Source organism: Manihot esculenta, chromosome 15, assembly GCF_001659605.2.
Source record: "Manihot esculenta cultivar AM560-2 chromosome 15, M.esculenta_v8, whole genome shotgun sequence".
NCBI classification, from domain to species: domain Eukaryota; kingdom Viridiplantae; phylum Streptophyta; class Magnoliopsida; order Malpighiales; family Euphorbiaceae; genus Manihot; species Manihot esculenta.
The window spans coordinates 14,861,247-14,879,455 of record NC_035175.2 but is presented as its reverse complement, the minus strand read 5'-3'; the positions used below and the strand labels follow the sequence as shown (position 1 = coordinate 14,879,455).

At 31.9% G+C, this 18,209-nt stretch overlaps 3 protein-coding genes across 3 annotated transcripts; 1 reads left to right on the top strand and 2 right to left on the bottom strand.

Annotated features, from left to right (window-relative positions):
* Window positions 1–1,703, bottom strand: LOC110601366. The gene has a single exon (XM_021738477.2). The coding sequence runs from the start codon at window positions 1,478–1,480 to the stop codon at window positions 287–289; it is 1,194 nt and encodes a 397-aa protein (XP_021594169.1). The 5' UTR covers window positions 1,481–1,703; the 3' UTR covers window positions 1–286.
* Window positions 1,704–10,592: 8,889 nt separating this feature from the next.
* Window positions 10,593–15,377, top strand: LOC110601936 (protein IWS1 homolog 1). The gene is made up of 11 exons (XM_021739349.2): window positions 10,593–10,805; window positions 11,074–11,593; window positions 12,466–12,585; window positions 12,848–13,068; window positions 13,161–13,290; window positions 13,388–13,450; window positions 13,562–13,639; window positions 14,056–14,144; window positions 14,291–14,353; window positions 14,470–14,626; window positions 14,930–15,377. The coding sequence occupies exons 1-11, from the start codon at window positions 10,786–10,788 to the stop codon at window positions 15,026–15,028; spliced, it is 1,560 nt and encodes a 519-aa protein (XP_021595041.1). The 5' UTR covers window positions 10,593–10,785; the 3' UTR covers window positions 15,029–15,377.
* A 468-nt stretch (window positions 15,378–15,845) lies between these two features.
* LOC110602042 (vinorine synthase) lies at window positions 15,846–17,344 on the bottom strand. Its single transcript, XM_021739468.2, has 2 exons — window positions 16,360–17,344; window positions 15,846–16,158 (listed from the first exon to the last, which is right to left on the bottom strand). The coding sequence occupies exons 1-2, from the start codon at window positions 17,342–17,344 to the stop codon at window positions 15,854–15,856; spliced, it is 1,290 nt and encodes a 429-aa protein (XP_021595160.1). The 3' UTR covers window positions 15,846–15,853.
* Window positions 17,345–18,209: the final 865 nt, after the last annotated feature.

Here is an 18,209-nt window from a genome sequence, read left to right as displayed (position 1 = left end):
TAGAACTCAAAAGCTTCCAACATAATGAAATACTACGTGCATGAATTCCATTACATCTCTCAAATGTCTCAGCATTTCATTAAGAAAACATATATATAATTATATATTGCTATTTGCTAATACTCTCCAAACAGAACAATACTACTTTAATCAAACTTGGAAGCCTAGCTATTGAGAATATTAAGTCTTGAGGACGTGTCATTATTTACCCTAAACTGAAAAGCTTAGAACTATACAGATCCTAAACAAGCAAGAAAATAAAGCACTGCAAATATTTCCAACCTTGTTAAGAAGCAGCAGCTTTTATAGCCTTCTGCAACTCACTTTCCAAATCAGTAACCGGATTTGTAGGTTTCTTCAATTCTGTTTGCCCATATGCTTCATCATTTTTCTTCCTCTTCGACTGCCAAAACTCCCCCAACCTATCGCTAGAAGCAGGCACTTTCTTCCCAACACTATTTTCTCCTCTCAAATTCCTGGTCGATACTCTTGATCTCATGTACTCCAAAATCTGCTTCATGTCTCTATTTTCTTTTTCTATTATCTCCAAATCCCTTCTCATCCAAAAACACATTCCCTTCAACAACTCCAAATCACCTTTGGTATACTCAGAGGACTTTTCTTTTGTTTCTTTCATCTCCTCAATTCTCTCAACCACAATCTTATTTACAGTCAAATAAGGCATCTTTATCCCCATATCACCTGGCAAATTCACACCCCACCTCAAATTCATCTTCACCCTTTTGCTTAATGGAACCACTGTCCTTGCCTTAACAGCAACTCCGCTAAATCCACCTTTCTTTCTATCTTCCGGCATCAAATGCCTTTCTGGAAGAAAACCAAAAATTCCCCCATTAGGAGCATAAGCCCCATCAATATCATTAGGGTTAGGGTTTGCAAACCCTTCTTTCTCTTTGCCAGTAACTGGCTCCAATTTCACTTCCTGCCAACCCATTGGCCCAACAGAGTCTGGGGCATATACATTTCCAAATTCCAAATTTGAAGAGGAGACAGAATCCAAATGGGATCCAGCTACCAAGTGAGTCCCAGAATCAGGATCAGGGTTAGGATCTGAAGAGGAAGCAGTTCTTTTGTGAAGAGAGAAATGGCCAAGCTGGGGCTTAAAGTGGAGAGAGAAAGTAGGGATAATGGCAACGGGGCTTGCAGAAGAGAGGGAGAAATGAGCAGAGAAAACCAAAGGTGAATTATGAGGAGAGCCAAACAGGCCTAAACCTGACTTGAGAGATACAGAGATAGGAGAAGATGGAGTGGTGGTGGTGGGAGGAGAGTAGGAGAGTTTGAGGGAAGGACCTGTCGGAAAATTGGTGGAAACAGAGAAGTGGATGTCTGAAAATGAATTTGTAGCAGTGGTGAAGATGGAATTGAAGGGCTGATTGAATATTGAAATGGGTAATTCGGCTTTTAGGATTGGATTGTGGTGGTTGTTGTCATCATCTGGGAGATTGAGAGAGAGCTTCATTTCTATCTCTCTTTCTTAATCAGGTTTGGGAATTTTGGGTCAGTGAATTCTGGTCATTGTTAGGAGAAGGAAGACGATTGATTAACGACAGAGTTCAGGACTTCCGGTGGCCGGAGAGAAGATCAGACGAGGGAAGAAATCCACCCAATTCCAATTTTGACGCAGCTCAATTATTATTATTATATTATCTTTTTCTGGTCGAGGGATGTTTTCTTCCAAATCCTGATCCGTACGAAGATCTGAACCACAGGTTCTGTTTATACCGTAATTAAAAAGGGAAAACTTACCATTTAGTCCCTATAATATATAAATAACTTACTAATCGACCCTCTTTCTTTAAAAATATATTAAAATATCTATAATATTTTTAAAAAATTTATTAATTAATTTTTTTATTAATTTTTTATTATTAAATATTTTACTATTTAACCACTATAATTTAAAAAAATTATTAATTAATTTTTTAATTTTATAAATAATTTATTAATTAATTTATTCATATTAAAAATATTTTAATTTTTTTTTATAATATTTTACGTTTAAAATTAATAAAAAAATTTAATTAATATATTTATTAAAATATTATAAATATTTTAATATATTTTTTAAAATTTAAAAATTAATTAATTTTTTTCATATTATAAAAATTAAATAATAATTTTTTCATAAAAATTGATGGAGAAGTAAATTTAGTTCTGTTTTGGACTTCTAAACTTTAATGCTTAAAGCAATTACTTTTGCAATTTAAAGTCTGAATTTTGTTTTTTCACTTGTAAATTTAATTTGATAATACATATATTTAAGTAAATGAGATTTTAGTTTTACTTTTCAATATCCAATCTCAATTCCTATTTAAAATTTTATTTTTTTTTCACTCATAAATTTAATTTGATAATAAATATATTTAAATAAATGAGATTTCAGTTTAATTTTCAATTTTCAATCTCGATTCCTATTTAAAAGAAAGTCTTTAATTAAAAGGTGATGCCAAGCTTTTGAATGCTTAAACAAAAGAATAATTATAATTTTAAAATAATTATAAATTAATTTTTATATTTTAAAAATTTAAAATTTTAATATTTATAGTTTTAATTTATACGAAAAAAATCATTTTTATTCCTTTAAAATATTAAGTTAAAAATTGGTAGGTAATCAAACGTCTGAAATACAAATATCTTTCTAAAATAACTTTTCTAAAACTCTTACAACTTTCTTAAAGCCACAATATACAACTTTTGAGTATAACTCCTACTCATTCTTTTCCTTTTAAGTGTTTCAAGTGCTTACGGAGTTTTTATGATGCGGGATTGAGATGTGATTTCTATTGTTGTTAGTTTTTATCAAAGGAATAAATAAGGAAATGCTCAATATTAAGGAAGAGTTAGGGAGATGCATAAGGATGTGAAGTTAAAGAATATAAAAAAAAATATTAGCAAAGAATATTGAAAAGAAATAATCTAGATTATAATCATGGCCATTTGTATATCTAGATATTTTTTAATTATTTGGTGCTAAAGTATTTTAGTGAATGATATTGAAGAATAAAAATGTTTAAAATTAGTTAATTTGATAATATAAATTGTAATTAATGTTATGATATTGATATTTATTAAGGATTAAAGTGTATTATGAAATAATAATTAAAGAATTAAAGTGTTTATATTTATTGAATTTATTTATAAGGCCGAAGTATATTGTAACCATTTGAATTTTTTTATATATATTTTATTTTGTTATTAGTAAAATTTTTAAAATTATTTTAATATTGTAAAAAAAAATTTATAGACTTCTACGAATTTTTATAAATTTTTTAAAAACATTTTTACGATACAAAAATAGAGTTAAAAGATTAAAAATAAAATTTTGATTTGACAAAAAACAAAAGTAGATTGAATCAAACCGTTTAAATCAAACTAGCCCCACTCCTTTTTTTCTTACTGCACGACGTTCTCCTACATTTTCTTTTTTTTTTTTTCTTCTTTTCTTTTTCTTCTTTTCTTTACTATCTATCTCTTCAATTTCTCTCTCCCAAACACCATTTCAAGTAATATTGGTCTGATTAGATTTTTCTCTTCACAAGTTTCGCATAAATACTAAGATTGTCCGCCATCACTGTTTGGTTTGCACGATTTAAGTATCTAAAATTTATGATTATTTTACCTCCTTTCTAATATTTCTTCCACGCCAAAAATCCTATCGAAAATCTGAAGCACCAGTATGTTATATTCGTGGAGAGCTTCGTTTAGACACCAATCTCATAATTTTTTAATACGAAATATTTTAGAGACCCATAAGCTTGACGATAAGTTTTCAGGCTCTTAGAGTCAACGTTTTTCATAAAATAAAATTATATTCTTACTCATGGTATTATGGGTTTCGTGTAAGTACCTTCATTTTGGAGAAATTCTACCGGCGCCTGGAACTGCAATTTTAGTTCGAATGTATGAGTTTTGGGACTGACCTCCAAAATAGGTCAATATTATAGTTTTTTCCACCATTTTTAAACGTCTTGGACACGTTTCAAGTGTTATCATTGAGAACTATAGAGAAATATTGGTAGAATTTTCAAAGGGATTTTAGTATTTTATCAGACTGTAGAGATGTTAAGGCACTTGAACAAAAGTTTATAAGACGCAGTAATTGGGTAGTTTTGGTAAGTGCCGGATGAACAATATATTTTTGTGTTGCGGATTTGAGACCATTGTGCTTGTAGAGATTGACAAATTGAGTTTATCTGTAGGGAGGTTAGGTCCTAGGTGTCACGGGCCCGTATTTTAACACCCATTTGGGATAGTGTGGCACTTGATTTGAACGCTTTCAAATCAAGCCAGCCTTGAGAATCACTTGATAATCTATAATTTCAAAAAATCTCAATAGTCAAGATTACATAAGACTCTAATGAAGCCCCCAAGCGATATACATTTGCAAGCCTCACAATAGCCGTAACAGAAAAGAACTGGTCATGAAAACTCATGAACATGCTACTTATTTTATTCAAAAGGTTAAAATTATAATTATACATTCCCATCGATCCAAGCATTACAATAATCCTCAGATCGCTTGTAGATAGGGGGGATAATCTACAAGGAGTAGATGCATCACTCGACAACACTTCAAGCCCACGATGACCAGCTAGGCACAATTCTCACTAGTGACCAACTAATCACTCCCTCTTAAAGAGTCTTAAGAACAAATAGAACTGTGGTAGGAAGAGACATCAATATGTCTGAGATGACACTCCCCTTAATAACTAAAATAAAAAGAAATTACAAAGAACTGTCGCAGCCTTTTTAATACTACTATTTTATACTTATTTTCCCCAATATTGCTTTTTCAAAAATACATTGTTGGAAAAAATATATTTTAGTACCCCAAAACTCTAGGCTCTTGATACTCCCCCCCACTTAAACGGTCAACGTCCTCGTCAACTGAGCTCGTTTGGGGTCTTCAACTACTTGCTTGGATGTTTGATTCTTTTCCTCACTTTGACTGGCTCCATAAGAATTGCTGCTATTTCTGTGCATAAAAGTTATTTGCTCAAATACTCATATCGAAAGTCACTTACTGAATCATTTATCTTGTTGACTAAGGTACTAGAAATCTTCAATCTTCTACAAATGTGACTTGAGGTTGGCATTTTAGTCTTCTCCACGAACTTGTTTGTTGGTTGGTGTACTCATTTTCTCCTCTATGTCGACCACTACTTCTGGGTGATGATAACTCTATAGAAATCTTCTTTAACGAATGGCATGTTGCTCTAACCCGTTTACACAAGTAGTTGTGTAATGAAAACCGATCAAAAACTTTTGATATGCTTGGAAAGACTCATACCACACCCAAGATATCCAGACTATTAACCTGCAACATATGCATACAACACTTGTAGTAGTAAGGTTATACTCAAAATAATTTACTACAATAAATTACACAAGAAACAAATATTAACATTATACTGATACTATGATAATAGATTACTGATGGGTAATCCCTCATTGGGACGTAGCAGTTCACCCTCAATATCAAGTTCCCTCTTCGACATACATACTAGTATTCCTCTTGCTATCATCCTCCTCTAGACTGTTTGGCTCCTTAGGTTGCTTTTCTACTCAATCATATAGTTAAAACTGGACTTGATTCTAGCAAAAAAGCATATTGCCCCCTCTTTTCACTTTTAAGAAAGCTACACACTATATATTTCAAGATTAGTCAAAGCAAATCCGTCGAGTCCATCATAAAAGAGGAAGCTGGTTTGCGACAACACAAGGACATACAAAATAATTAGTTTTGAAAATAACATATCAAGAAACTTCACATACCATGCCAGACTGACTCGAGAGGATCTCCTCTTATACTCTTTATCGCACTCAAGTTTATCACTTTGGAGCTTCATCTCCACCCGTCACTTTAGAAATAGTTTGTATTGTCACCATCAAAATTTATCTCCCTCATTCTTTTAATATCCTACAACACCTAATGGTGTCTTTCACGCGGATAACATCACATTCTACTCAACTGCACAACTATTGGGTTACTCGACTTCCATGCATTCTTTCACTATTTTCACCAAAACTTGTATTTAACACCTCACTACTATTATGGTAACATCTATCACTTTTGTCGACTCTCCCACTTAACGCTTTGGCCCATTTTTTTTGGGTTGATTATCTATACGATATGGAGAGTTGCATTTCCTTTAATCTCTTGGTTAGTGTAACCCATTAACTCTTGATCATTCCTTGCTTCACACTATATTCCTCCAGGTTTCAACCTTCTTTAGAAAGGTTTTAAACTCTATCATATATCTTGAATTTGTTGTCAGCACTCCCCTATACTTTTCTAAGTCAAATGCCACATCGATGGAGTAGAATTAACTTTCTATTCTCTCTCACTATCTCATGGGAGTGAGTTGAACATCTCTATCCATAGAATCCTCCTTTCCAACTTACCATCATAGTTTTAGCGTTGTTGATCAAACACACGAATACTACTCTCAACCTGTTTATACAACAATAATATATATTTTTTATAACATCAAGAAATAAATTTATAGTGAAGAGGAAATCATTTACCTCCACCACCTCACAAGCACCACAATAAAATTTATTTTTCTAGGTTCGACTATTGCCTACTTCATAGACATCCACATTGAAATTGACTAACAGCTCCCATTTATTTCAGCCTAGCCCACTTCATTGGCCTTCTCATAGGAATTAGCTTGTAATTCTTGCCATTGATACTTGATCCTCCAATTCACTTCTGGAGTAATGAACATAGTCTCCCTTTTATCACATTTAATGTCATTGCATAGCTCCTGCAAAACACATAGGAGGCCTCTACCTCGACTCATTCTCAATAGGTCTCTACCTCAATTTCATCTCATGAGACCTCTGCCTCAATTTTAACAAGGAGGCATCTGGCTCAATTTTAATGCAGGAGGCCACTGCCTCAATTTTAACACGAGAGGCCTCTGCCTCAATTTCATCTCAGGAGACGTCTGCCTCAATTTTAACAAGGAAGCCTCTGCCTCAAATTTAACACAGGAACCACTGCCTCAATTTTAACACAGGAGGCCTCTGCCTCAATTCTATCACAAGAGGCCATTGCCTCCATCCTTGAAGGTGCCGATCTTGAGACTCTTAGATGGCCTCAGGCCCTCTTGGCTCATCCTTACCCTTATCTTTATATTGCGAGGTCATTACTCTCTCTCCAAAAGTCACTAAAGGAGCCTACAACACCTAGTCATTACCCCTCTCTCCAAAAGACATAAAATGGAGTGTGCAGAACTAGATCATTACTCTTTCTCTAATTAGTGCACACAGTGGAGTGTGCAACACCTCTAGTTAACATGGCCACCACAACCAACATGCACACACCTTCTCCTTAGCGCCACATTGTGCGTATCTCATCATTTTTTTTTTCATATGATGAAAAAGACTGACTTCCTCTCTCATGTCAGCCTATTCGAGGTGGGACGTTCACTGGCCCAAGCACAAAGCTCCTCAACCCATTTCTCTTAGGTAGTAGACACTCCAGTAGGATCTCATCCTATTATTCAAATTGCTTATTGATCGAAACTTTGCTCTGGTACCAAATGTCACGGGCCCATATTTTAGCACCCATTTGGGACTGTGCGATACTTGATTTAAACGCCTTCAAACCAAGCTAGCCTTAAAAATCACCCGATAATCTGTGATTTCAGACAATCTCGATAGTCAAGACTACATAAGACTCCAATGAAGCCCTCAGGTGATATACATTCGCAAGCCTCACAACAGCCGTAAGAGAAAAGAACTGGTCATGAAAACTCATGAACATGCTATTTATTTTATTCAAAAGGGTAAAATCATAATTATACATTCCCATCAATCCAACCGTTACAATAATCCTCATATTGCTTGTAGATAGGGGGATGATGTACAAGGAGTAGAGGCACCACTCGATAACACTTGAAGCCCACGATGGCCAGCTGGGCACAGTTCTCACTGGTTGCCAACTAGTCACTCCCCCCTAAAGAGCCTTAAGAATAAATAGGACTGTGGTAGGATGAGACATCAATATGTCTAAGATGATACCTCTTAATTACTAAAATAAAAAGGAATTACAAAGAACTGTTGCGACCCTTTTGACACTATTATTTTATACTTATTTTTTCCAATATTGCTTTTCGAAAATTATATTGTTGAAAAATTATATTTTAGTACCCCAAAACTCTAGGTCCTTGACACTAGGTATAGGAGAAACTCTACTGAAATTTCATCATAAGTTTAGAATATTTTTATCACTTTATTTATTTACTTGTAGTCTGTGTTTGATAATCTTGTTATGGCTTTATATAGGTAATTTGAATCAACTATCTTCTTTTCAGCAAGACTGTTAGACGACGAGTCACCCCATTTTGTGAGTTAGATATTAATTATTTTTTTAAATTCAATAATATTTATATTTATCTAACATGCTCATGCATCACTTATAGTATGTACTTAGTTGATATGTTAGGAGCATTATCTACTATTTGCATTATTTATTTTTTATTGTACTAGATAAGTTGGAACTTTTATATATGTATACATAAATGGATGGATTTGGAATCTCGGAGTAGATATGGCGTATTATCTCGCTGACTCCTGAGAATGTGGAGAGACAAAGTACGTACGGCGGTATATACGACACATATTTCGCTGACTCTTGCAGAATGGTTTAAGTGAACATATTGGATTGAAAGAGTCAAGATATGGGGTCGACTCCTAATATTTATTTTTAGATGAGTGTGTGAGTAGTTCCTATTTATCCTTTTGTGCGAAAATTGTGTGAATAATTGATTGATATATTTTCAACAATAACATTGTATTAGTATTTGATAGTTATAAGATTTATAATTATAATTAATATTTATACCCATTGAATAGAATGTTGACCTTTGATAGTCGACCTGCAATTTTTTTCTCACAGTAATTATTGAGATTTTCATTATATTTTAATATTTAAAATTTTTAATTTTAAAATTTCACAGTGATTATTGAGAGTATCTCTAAATTATATAAATTATTTTTTAAATATATAAAAAATATAATAATTTAAATATTTAATTTTTAAAATATAAAAATATATTTATTAATTATATTAAAATTTATAAACTAAAATATAATTTAATTCATAAAAAATAACCGCAATCAACCTAATTACAACTCTATGCTAAACTTTTTCGATTTTGGGTTATCATCTAAAAGTTTAATTTTTACCTAATTAGTCAAATTTCTGAAAGTTATTAAAATTTCATCTTATTTTTTTTACTATAAATTAATGTATTATATAGCTATTCAAAGAAAATAACAAAATTATAAAAGGAAAGACTAACTCTAAATGAGCAATCACTGACTGATAAAATAATAAAATATTTCTCAAATAAAATTTAATTATCATATTAATAATTTTATTATTTTATCAATGCACATATTCATATAAGAGATAGTTAATTGAGACTGCATAGACATAATGACAGCAGCCACAATATTATTTCATTTCTAATTATTTTTATTTAGGAATTCAACTAATATGAAATATTTTTTAAAAATTTATGATGTTGATATTTTTTTCATTTTTAATTTAATAAATTAATAATTAAATAAATAATAAATATTATATTTTAAATGCAAATTATAAAAAATTTAAATTTGAATATATTAAATTTTATTAGTATTATACCTTTCTGATTTTTTTAAAAAATTCAAATAATTTATAGAAAAGCGGTGTTTTTATTCTTATTTGTTTTTTGTGGCATAACTGGATATGTTTAGTTGCATAGAAAGGCGTGATTTTCTTTTAAAAATTTGAATTATAATAATAAATAATTAAAAAATTTAAAATACAAATAGTATTAAAGAATTTTGATTTATATAAATTCTATAATTATTTTCAATAATAAAAATTTAAAATAAATAAATTTAACAATAAATTAAATTTAATATATAAATTTAAATAAATAGTATTTAATTAAATAAATTAATTAAATTTAATAACTAAAATTTAAATAAATAGTAAGGTAAGGACAAAGAATTCTAAATATACAATAAATAAATATAAAAAAATTAATTTTAAAAAGTAATAAAATTTAGTATTTATTGTAAATAATATAAAGAATGAAAGGTATTTTTGAAATTTCTATTATTTTTCATTCTCTTTTCACTTTTATATATATTATATTAAATATAGATTATAGATATATTTAAATATATAATAATTTTAATTTTTATACGCTTTTGTTTATGGTAAAATATAAATAATATTAAATTTAAGTAAAATCTTATGATAATGTATGAAAGATAAATAATATTTTTTTATTCTTTAATAATATTTTCTCATAAAATTTGATTAAAGCTATCTTTATATAAAATTTAAAATGCTATTTAATATAATTTAGTAAATATTAAAATTTTAATTTAAAATTTAAAACAAATTTATTAAATTTATTTATGTTACTGGATATAGTATTTTGTTGGAAAAAAATAGACTTTGCATTTAATTAATATATAATTTATTTATTTTTATGATTTATTGATTCAGCTGATTTTTATGATTTATAATTTATTTATTAGAAGATCTATCAATTCAGTTTTCCAACTGGATCAAGATACGACCGACCGATAACTAAGCCCAAAACAAAACGGTGGACTTGCTTGGAAACGACGATAAAGAAGACCTATACAAATTTCCTTCCTTCCCTTGAAGGCTCTGCTCTTATAATCAAAATTTCTGTGGTCTACTAATCGATCATCAGATTTTCTCCGATCATCGGCGCTTCCGTCATCATGGGTTACGAAGACGATCCGTAAGGGCCTCTCTCTCTTTCCTCTATGTCAACTTTTGAGGCTGCTTGAATTCTGTTCTTCAATTTCGTTTTCGTAGCTTTAATGTTTCTCTATCTGTAGTTCTCTATAATTGTAATCTAGGGTTACTGTTTGATATTTGTTTTTCGATTGCAATTCTTCTAATTCGCTTTTTTGCGAGGATAGGGTTTTCCCCCCTGTTTTAAATCTCTAAGTTACAGGAATTAAGGTTTCGATAATCTTATACTCTACCTCCTGCTCCATGTCCAGTTACCGCGATGAGGATGGAGAGCCGTTGATGGACTATGACGAAATGCAATCAGACGGTGGGCAATCTCCAGAGCCTCACCACGATGATTTCCTAGAGGATGATGTTGATGGTTGGGGTGAGCAAGCGCGAGAGAGGTCACAAACTCCGGTATATGATGTTGATAAGGTTGGCAAGCCCAGAAAGAGGTTGGTGAAGAAGAGCGATTCAGGGATGGGTACAAAGGAAAATTTTGTCGTGCCTGAGTTGGTTGATGAAGATGAGGATGGGGAATTTGGAAGGGATTATGCAATGGAAGCAAAAAAGAGGAAGAAACTTGGCAAGGAAGGATCTGGAAGTATTGGGAAGGATAGGAAGAAGTTTAGCAAGGGGGAGAAGAAGTATTCTAGTAATGGAGGCAAGGGAGGAAGTAGTTCAAAATCAGGGTTGATGAAGAAGGGGATGTATTCAGGCAAGTTGGCTGGGAAGGAAGATGGTGAGGTCAAGGAGATGTGGGATACTATTGCTGGGGGTGATTCTGAGGTTTTGAGCTTTCCTTTCCTTCTCTTTCTGTTTGGGACTTTAATAATAAGGCTTAGTTCTAAGTGGATGAATTGTTTGTATTGATTATTTTATCTGCTGAATATGCTGTATATATGTGTTGATGATATTGATAACTAGAAAAATAAATCAAATGAAGTTGGCGTTAGTTTGTGGAGAGAATATTTTCTTCTTTGACTAGGATTCCTGGTACCGATTTTGTTGCTCTGTTGAATCTTGGTGGTGGAATATTCATGTCTTCTGTTGAATCTTGGTGGTGGAATATTCATGTCTTCTGTTGAAGGTGTTGGTCAATTACATGTATCGGTAAATCAGTGAACATTGCGTGTCTGGTTTATGTTTCTGTAATGTGTAAATGTACATTGGTTCTTGAGGGGATTTGTGAGTTTTTTTTTTTTTTCAAAAATAGTAGTTGAGTTTATGACTGTTGGTTCTAGCAAGTTGAGCGTGCAACTATTACTTCTTTCACGAGAGAAAATGAGAAACAGGTCTGGAAGATAGAGTTCAAATCTATATTTGTACCATTAGTTCTGTTTTAATTGCTTATCATGTCTATCTTCCTCTCTTGACAAGATTTAGTATTTCCATTTTGTTTTATTCTATTGATTTGCACTTTGACAAGCTTGGATACAAGTTTTTTGATGCAAGGCGCTAGAGTTGATTGTATCACAAGTTTGATCTTCAGTCCTGTTTCTCTATACTGATTATTTTTCAATCACTATGCCTAAGCCTGGATTTCAGAATGATAACCACCTTTGCCACCCTTCATATTATGGCTGTGAGAGATCTTAATCAGTAAAATGTGTTTTGATTTAGCATTGGAGATTTGTCTTACTATAACATTCTTGGAATAGGATGATCAAGACGGTCCTAGGACTATGGATGATGACAACTTCATAGATGACAGTGGTTTAGATCCTGCTGATCGATATGGGAGTGACAATGAACCACGCTCTCCTGGTGATGCTCCTCAGGTTTGTATATTTGATATCTTTCTCCATTCAAACTTTGCTTTTTGTGCTCAATGTTCCCTTTATCTTGGTAAAATTTATTCTCTCTAACAAAATGGAAAAAGATAATTAACATTTTAAATATAGTACAAACATAAAGTGCGCCTGATGTTGCATTTTTTTTTCCTGTGTGTTAAAGTATCTGTATTACTGGCTTACTGAATATCCTTGAAGTTACTTAATTTTTTTCTTTCTTTTTATTGGTTTATTGTTCTGATATTGCCAGGCAGAGGAGGGTGAGGAGGATGAGGAAATCAAGGAACTCTTCAAGATGGGTAAGAAAAGGAAGAAGAATGAGAAAAGTCCTGCAGAAATTGCATTGTTAGTTGAGAATGTCATGGCAGAGCTTGAAGTTACCGCTGAGGAGGATGCAGAACTTAATAGAAGAGGGAAACCTGCTATCAATAAACTCAAGAAGTTGCCTCTTCTTACTGAGGTCCTATCCAAGTAAGCTGGTTCTGCCTCTAAGTACATATGGTTTCTTTTTGTTTCCTTGTTATTCATATTTATTGTATTTTTGCCAATTGCCTCTCGTTCAGGAAGCAGCTCCAGCAAGAATTTATAGATCATGGAGTACTAACTCTGCTGAAAAATTGGCTTGAACCTCTTCCAGATGGAAGTTTACCCAATATAAATATCCGTGCAGCGATTTTGAAGATTCTGACTGATGTATGCCAAGGAATTTCCACCATCTTATTTTGTAGTAACGTTCATTGATATTGAAATAACCTGTTCTGTAACATGAAATGTTTTTCTTTCCATGTAGTTTCCAATTGATCTAGAACAGTATGATAGACGAGAACAATTGAAGAAAAGTGGTCTTGGAAAGGTAAGAGGTTTCCTTTTGCAGCTATGTTTGTACCTCTTTTATTTTCTTCTTCTTCTTGCTTTCTTTCTTTCAGGTTGCAATTGGAAATTTTGATGGCATATTTTTTGACAGGTTATTATGTTCTTATCAAAATCTGATGAAGAAACTACATCCAACAGAAAACTTGCGAAGGATTTGGTTGATAAATGGGTAATGCTTGATGCCTTCAACTGTTTGTTATCAAATGTTTTCAACCCTTTCTTCCTTCTAAAAATTCTGTGCATTCATTTGTTAATGAATGGTTAAAGTGGCATTGGTAGTTTGGTACTATTAAATGCATTTCCTGTTTTAGGAATCAAACCATGCTCAGACTGTTAGGATTTCTTTTTCATGGTGGCTTTTTTTTAAAAGAAAATTCTTACACAATTTTTGTTCTCTTTTTTTATTTTTTTTTTAAGCTGAATTTCGCTTTTGATCTTTTTGACCTTTTATTTTACTTTCAGAAAAGATGCATACTATCATTTAGTTGTTGGGGGCATCCTTTTTAATTGGAAAAATTGTCAATGGAAGTCATTATTTATCTGAAGTATTAAATTGCTTGTGTTTTTGGAAAACCATAAATGCAGAGTCGGCCCATATTTAATAAGAGTACACGGTTTGAGGACATGAGAAATATTGATGATGATCGGGCCTACCGAAGGCCAACAGTAAGAAGGTATTTTCTTCTAAATGTGCTTCATCTTTTGCCATTAAGTCCAAAGATATGTGCATCTAATTAGTTCATAATTTGCATATGCATACTGATTTGCCCTACTTGGGTTTTTTTTAATTTTATTTTATTTTATTTTTTCTCTCTGGAAGGCCAGCAAATAGTTCTGCAGGGATGGAATCTAGGGATGGTGATCTGGATTTGGATATTTCAAGGTAAGATATATTGGAAGATAGTTTATTGTATTTTGCTGTATGCATCTTTTCCACTATCATTTTTCACATAATTTACTCTATTTTGCTCTATGCCTCTTTTCCTACATTGTTTTTAGGGAGCGAAGATCTGGTCAATCATCTGCCAGGCAGCAGCATGCTTCTAGGCCAGAAGCAACTCCATTGGATTTTGTGGTGCGTCCTCAGTCTAAGATTGACCCTGAAGAAATTAGAAACCGTGCCAAACAAGTTGTACAAGATCAGCGTCGACTAAAGGTTAATTTTCCTATTTTTGTTTCTGAAGATAAAGTTTAGCTAATAATGTGGTTTACAAGTACGAGTTTATTCAATTAGCAAATAATCAGTTGATAAATTGTGCAAATGATGTGGTTACATCTCCAAGTCAGTAGGGGTAAGTAGTATTATATAGATATGTACACTTAAGCAGCTATGTGAGGAATGATGTTGATTTCTGTAATTCATTACCCACTAGGAAAGAAATAGATTCTTAGATTTACTATATGTGTTATTCTATGTTTTAGTTTAGTTTATTTCTAAACTATGAATGTTGAATGGCAGATGAATAGAAAGTTGCAACAGCTGAAAGCACCAAAAAAGAAGCAACTTCAAGCTACGAAGCTGAGCGTGGAAGGTCGTGGTATGCTCAAATACTTGTGAATTGTGATGCTCCTGCGACTCCCTTTACTGCAAAGTCAGAAGTGGGCAATCCTGTGAGCCAAATTATGCATAAACCCTCTTGCCGATTGCTGGTCAGAAACAAATTGGAATGGTAGTTGATCTTCTGGCTTCAGGATCATTAATATAAAGCCCATTTCACTTGATTTGGGAAACCAATTGTCGTGAGAATATGATTTGAAGATCATTGTGGTGAGAGTACTATTTTTATTTTGTTAAATTGTCAGACAGCTTTTCATGTTAATGTTAAATTTCAATGTTGAAAAATTGATGCTAAGTTGATCAAATATTTTTTTGGAGGAATAAAATGTTCCCATTTGCCCTGGAAAAATTAAATTTAAAGTTTCTGTTGCATTAAATTGTATTTGAAATTTGTATTAAATTTGAAATAATTATTAGTCCATTATTTGGAAACTTGCACTATTTTTTCTAAAGTTAAATAAATTTGTTTAAAAGGGAATCTTTGTTACCAAAGTGAGTAATGTGAGGAATTGGATACTTATGTCTTAGCTTTAGAGGATGGAATAGTTTTCAAGTTTGTGCGATTATAAATTGAGAACTTGACAACTTGAAGTTATTTTAATAATTTAATGACAATATTAAATATATTAAAAATGTTTCAACAAATTAGAATTTTTTAAGGAGTTTAATTAAAAAAAATTTATATGAATACACAAATTAGGTTTGAAAAAAATATATTTTTAGATTTAATCATTTAAAAATAACTATTTTTAACTTAACAATATTTACAAGATCATAGTTGGAAAATGATAGATAAAGAGAAAAACTATTTTCTTCGATTAAAAATTAAAAACATGCTTCCAAATAAGGATTTACAGATGCAAATGTAAGCAACTCTTGATTATTTCTTTCTAACAATTCCACATCCTCTTTACTCAGAGACAAGCAAACCTCAATTCCTTTTCCATCCCTAGTATCCATCAACACCACATAATTCTTTAACACCAAATTTGTAACAGTAGCCCACATTGGCTTCCCCCAACCAAAATCCACTTCATATAATGGAAATCCACATAAACTTGTGAAGCTATACATGTCCACATCATCTCTACCATGCAGCTCTCCAAACTTCTTGGCAAACTCTAGGATTCCTTCCATGTCCATTCCCTCAATTTCTTTGCTTACCTGTCATTCAATTTTTATTTAATTAGATGAATAAAAAAAATTAACTTTTTATATAAGTTTTTTTAAAAAAATTAAGAATTAAGATTAAATATAGCAGTATATTCAAAATAAATTCATATTTAAATTACTCCCAATTATAAATTGAAATTTCATATGATCTGGCTTACTCCTAGATCCGTCATTGCTTACCTGCTCTAAACCTTTCCTTAGAAGAACCACCAAACCTTGTAGCTCTATGTTCCTGTCCTTTGTTTCGACAAGAAATTTTCCAGACATGTTTCCGATGTAGTTTTCAGGCATGGGAGGATCAAACCTTGGTCGGAGATTCACAGACTGAATCAGAACAGATTGTTTTATAAATCTTGACAGCTTTTTTCCTGATAGATTCATTAAGCATTTCCAGAGAAATGCTGTAATAGCTTCAACACGAGTTGGCGTTTGCACTGTTGCACTAGCAGCTTTAGCTTTGAGCATGGAGACGTTGGACGCATCAAACACGTATCTCCTGGTTGTCGTCTCTATGGTCAACAGCAGCGGTGGCGGCGGTGGTAAGGTTAAGGAATCCGCCGGTGAAGGAAATATGGTATCGGAAATGAAATGTGGTACCACCGTATGCGGTGTTTCCTTGGCTAGAGATGCAGCAGTCCATGCCATGAGAAATGTGGCTAAGGAAGCTGCATCTGCAATCTTGTGTGAAAGGCTAACTCCGATTGCTAAACCACCACAAGTAAAGAAGTTGGCTTGAATCACAGCACCTCTGAATGATGATTCTGTGTGATTAAAATCAACAGAAATAAACTTTTCAAGCAAAAAATTATCTGGGTTTTGAAATATATCTGTCATAGGGCAATCAACAAGAGCGTCAACGAATTCAACGCCATGATCATTGCAATGGATGAAGGAATGATCTTTGAGCTTACCAGCAAGTGGGTAGAAAAGGGTAAGCGTTTTTGACAAAGATGATTTTAGGAGTTGGGATTTTTGTTTTATATTTTGAATTTTGTTAGGGTAGAAGAAAAGTATTGGTGTGGACATTGTGAAATTTAACTGGTCAAGAAGAGAAAGCTTCATGAATCTAAGGTGTTGAAGAGTTGGAGAAGATGGCTTGATTATCTCTCTTGTGATAATGTCTATTTTCACCACCTTCGCCATGGCTTTTGTTCTTTGTTATGTCCTGCTGATTTTTTTGGGTTATTATCATCCATCTCACTTTGGGATTATATAAAGAGGAAAACTTACTATTTAATCTGAAAAATTTATTAATTAATTTTTTTATTTTTAAAAATATATTAAAACATTTTTGATGTTTTAAAAATCTATTAACTGTGTTTATCAGTTAATTTTAATCGTTAAATATTATTAAAAATCTAAAATGTCTTCGATATAAAAAAACTAATCGGTAAACTTTTTACAAACTCAAGAGACTAATTAATAATTTGTTTTTTTTAAATTATAAGGATCAAATAGTAAAATATTAATGGTTAAAATTAATGGGAAACTAACTAGTAGAGGTGTAAAAGAACCAAATCGCTCGTGAATTACTCGAGAAAAACTCGATCGACCTCGATCGATTTCTAAACGAATTAAGTTCGAACTTAATTTTTAGACTCGTTTAGTAAATGAGCTAAATTTGATCTCCATAGTATTCGACTCGTTAAAACTCATGAGTTCGACCATTTCTGAGTTTATGAGCAAGCTCGCGAACAGTCTTGTTAAGCATGCTGAGATTAATATCATAGGAGAAATAAACTCAAATTCAACATATATTTTTATAAGTCAAATCTAAATTTTTTAAAATTTTATATAGTTTAATTACACTCTTAAAACTTACATATATTTAGATCGTTAAAATTTAAAAACTCATCTTTATAAGTTTATTAGCTAATTTATATATATATATTTATTTAACTAAAATTATTTAGTTTTAAACGTTTTAATTTTAAAATAAAATTCATTATACATGTAAATAAATTGAACTATTCGTGAACTATTTGAGATTAAATTCGATAAAAACTTG